Below are 3,249 nucleotides of genomic sequence, written 5' to 3'. Positions count from 1 at the left end.
CACTTTGGCTCGTTCACAAGACAGGCTGGGTTTCTTCTGCTGCTATTCATTCTTGGGGGCGCATATATTTGAATTGGTTACTTTTAGAATATTCTAATAGATTATCCTTGTTACTTGGGGCCAGCTCCTAGCGACACCAGAGTTACCAACTATCACATATCAAACAGGAGAATCAACCTCGCTATACGGCAACTCTCATTGAGCTGACTCCCCCCACCTTTGTCCTCGGAAATAAAAAAAGATAAAATCTAACGCTGGAGTTTTCGAGAACCTTCCAAAAACGTATTATATATAAGATATCGCGTATTTTCTCCCAAATATGACGCAATACCTCATAAAAATATAAAAAAATATTTACATAAGCCCTTGTTCATATCTTGTATGGATCACATAGCACTCTTAAACAGGGTACGTAAGACTTCGTAACCAAATACGTGAAATTAAAAGTTAATTCTTAAAAATAACGTAAATTTACATATACTGACTTGAATGAAGAATGCAAAAAAATTTACGACAAAAGTCTTACGTAATTTACACATCAATCTTATACTTACATGAAAGGAATTCACCTTGGGAGCTGGCTATCCTCTTAAATGCACATATGAAATACATAGGTATGTACATGAATAAATTATTTATTCTGAACTAGACCAACTTCGTAAGAATATATATATATATATATATATATATATATATATATATATATACATATATATAAGTATATATATATACATATATATATATATATATATATATATATATATATATATATATATATATATATATAAATTATATATATATATAAATATTCTTATGAAGTTGGTCTAGTGTAGAATAAATAATTTATTCATGTACATACCTATGTATTTCATATATATATATATATATATATATATATATATATATATATATATATATATATATATATATATTTATATATTTATATACATATATATATATTATATATTTATATATATATATATATATATATATATATATATATATATATTTATATACATATATATATTATATATTTATATATATATATATATATATATATATATATATATATATATATGAAAGGCTATGTTTCCATTTATATTCCAGAATAAACTGAAAAAGTTTCAGCATGAATCAAAATATTGGGTGAAGAGAAATAACAGATACCTCGAACTTGACCGCCTGGATGTGCCCTTGAGGGTCGTCTTCTATTGGGATGAACGCCTACAGCGACTACCCCACCTTTTGTCCTCTTGGATGAATGGGAGTGCCACTAAACCTACCCATTTACTCTTAGGTGGGAAAATTCTTCTTTGTTTACACGCTTATTTAGCATTACATTTCTCTTTACGTTAGGGTTCACCTACTCTATTATCTGCCTTGTTAGTTTTGGTCAATGATTTAAAAGTATTTTATTTCAGACGCAAACGATTTACTCTACACCAATGATTAAGCTTCATATTCTTTGATGGTCGTTACTGCTTTCGTTAGCGGAGTTTATGTATTCACTAATATTTTGCCAACATTAGATCTCAGAGATACACAAAGATGTCAGGAAGTGAGAACATTTAGGGACCTACCGGAAGCTAGCGCTCAAACAAAACATATTGGTGACTACCCCTACCAGCATGTACTATTTGAACCACTATCATCACAAAATAATTGGGCACTCAATGTTGTTGTTGCTGTTGTTTAAGATAGCCTTGACTGTAGCAAGACTCGAGTTCTATCAGTAAGGCAGCCCTAAGAGGGGGGGGACCTCAAACCCCCTCTTTTTTTACAATTTAATCAACACTTAGCGCAGAAAATATGCATGATATGCAATGTATTTTCTTATGCATAATGTTTCTGACGACTGCTCGACTCCATAGCCATATCATCAAGTTGTTATAAGAAATGGAAAAAGTGTCTAATTTCAAAAAATAAAATAATGTTTGAGGAATACATTCACAATGAAATATGTAGTTACAAAGTTTTGAAATATTCCATTATCAGATTGTATATCGTCCTCTAGCTTTGAAATTAACCAAAGGTTTTGTATTTCCTTAAAGGATCAACGTTGCATCACGTTAAGGAGGTAAAAGACATTCTTTATGTCGAAGGCATCAAGGTAGCGTCTCGGCCTTTTTACAATCGTCTGAAGGTCATTTCTCCTCTACTAAAAACCTTCTCAAGGTCTGCGCAAGTAGTTTTCAAGTTACAGGATCATCTGGAGGTATTTTGAAGGTTTCTTTACTTAAAGCGATTGCATTTAATGTCTAGTTTTACATCTTTAATCGTTATTTTTCTCCTCTCTGTTTTCTTACTTGTTCGTGTCTGGGTATTTTCTGTTCTGTACTGTTTGTTTTGTAAGTTAATATCATCATGTTTCTTTTTAAAGGCACTTGTACATTTTCTTCAAAAATTATTATTATCTCAATTTAAAAACTACTCTAATAGAGGATCAATAACTACAGAGCCTATGACTGATATTTGTTTGACGTGGTTAGAAATATAATACAATGGAATCCAGTATACATTTGTTTAGTATCTCTTTCTATCTTTTTTCTCTTCAAAATATTATCACACATTCGTTTCTTTCTAGTGTAAACATCCAAACTGTGAATTATTTCCATTTCTATTTTCATAAATATTCAACTAATTCATGACTTCTCAGCTTTTGTTCTTTTAGAAAGTCACTAAACGTATAATTGTCCCTTTCTCTTCCATACCCTGCAGAAATATTCTTCATACATCTTCGATGACATGCTCCTTCTCGATTATTACAACAAGATTGCCAGCGACTTGCTAGTACCAAGAAGCCCGTCCTTCGTCGTTTGGAATAGCACCATCCCTCTGTCGGATCTATACGAAAAGGAGTGTTCGAGAAATGGCTCGCGGCTTCCTCGTAAAAATGAAAAGAAATGCTCCGATGATATGCATTTGGGGGGAAATGGCACTAGATCAGTTTTTATACATGTATCTAAACGATATTTGTTCTTTTGAAAACAAAAGCTTATAGATATATAGTTAACCCTTTTACCCCCAGGCTATTTGGAAATTTCCAACCCTTAACCCCAAGGGGGTTATTTTCTTCCCAGCACATTTTGCAGTATATATTTTTTTAAATTGCTTTAAAAGCCTTAATTTTTGTCATAGAGAGGTCAGGTTGGTCTCATTCTCTTGGAAAATGCCGTAATGCCTCAAAAATATGAAAAAAAAAATATAATGCCTTACAAGGCTTAAAGTCAGAATGGCTAAAGAATTAAG

The 3,249-nt window shown here is 31.6% G+C and overlaps 1 protein-coding gene across 1 annotated transcript in view; it reads left to right on the top strand.

Moving 5' to 3' along the window:
- LOC137641178 (uncharacterized) overlaps positions 1-2,985 on the top strand; it is a 9,300-nt gene extending 6,315 nt beyond the window's left edge. Inside the window, exons 4-6 of the mRNA XM_068373617.1 lie at positions 1,108-1,297; positions 2,052-2,215; positions 2,719-2,985. Coding sequence (XP_068229718.1) covers positions 1,108-1,297; positions 2,052-2,215; positions 2,719-2,985 — 621 coding nt within the window. The remainder of the gene's footprint in view (positions 1-1,107; positions 1,298-2,051; positions 2,216-2,718) is intronic.
- The last annotated feature ends 264 nt before the right edge of the window (positions 2,986-3,249 follow it).

This window comes from Palaemon carinicauda, chromosome 5, assembly GCF_036898095.1.
Source record: "Palaemon carinicauda isolate YSFRI2023 chromosome 5, ASM3689809v2, whole genome shotgun sequence".
Classification (NCBI taxonomy): Eukaryota; Metazoa; Arthropoda; class Malacostraca; order Decapoda; family Palaemonidae; genus Palaemon; species Palaemon carinicauda.
Note: the sequence above shows the minus strand (reverse complement) of the source record. Positions and strands in the feature narration are given on the sequence as shown.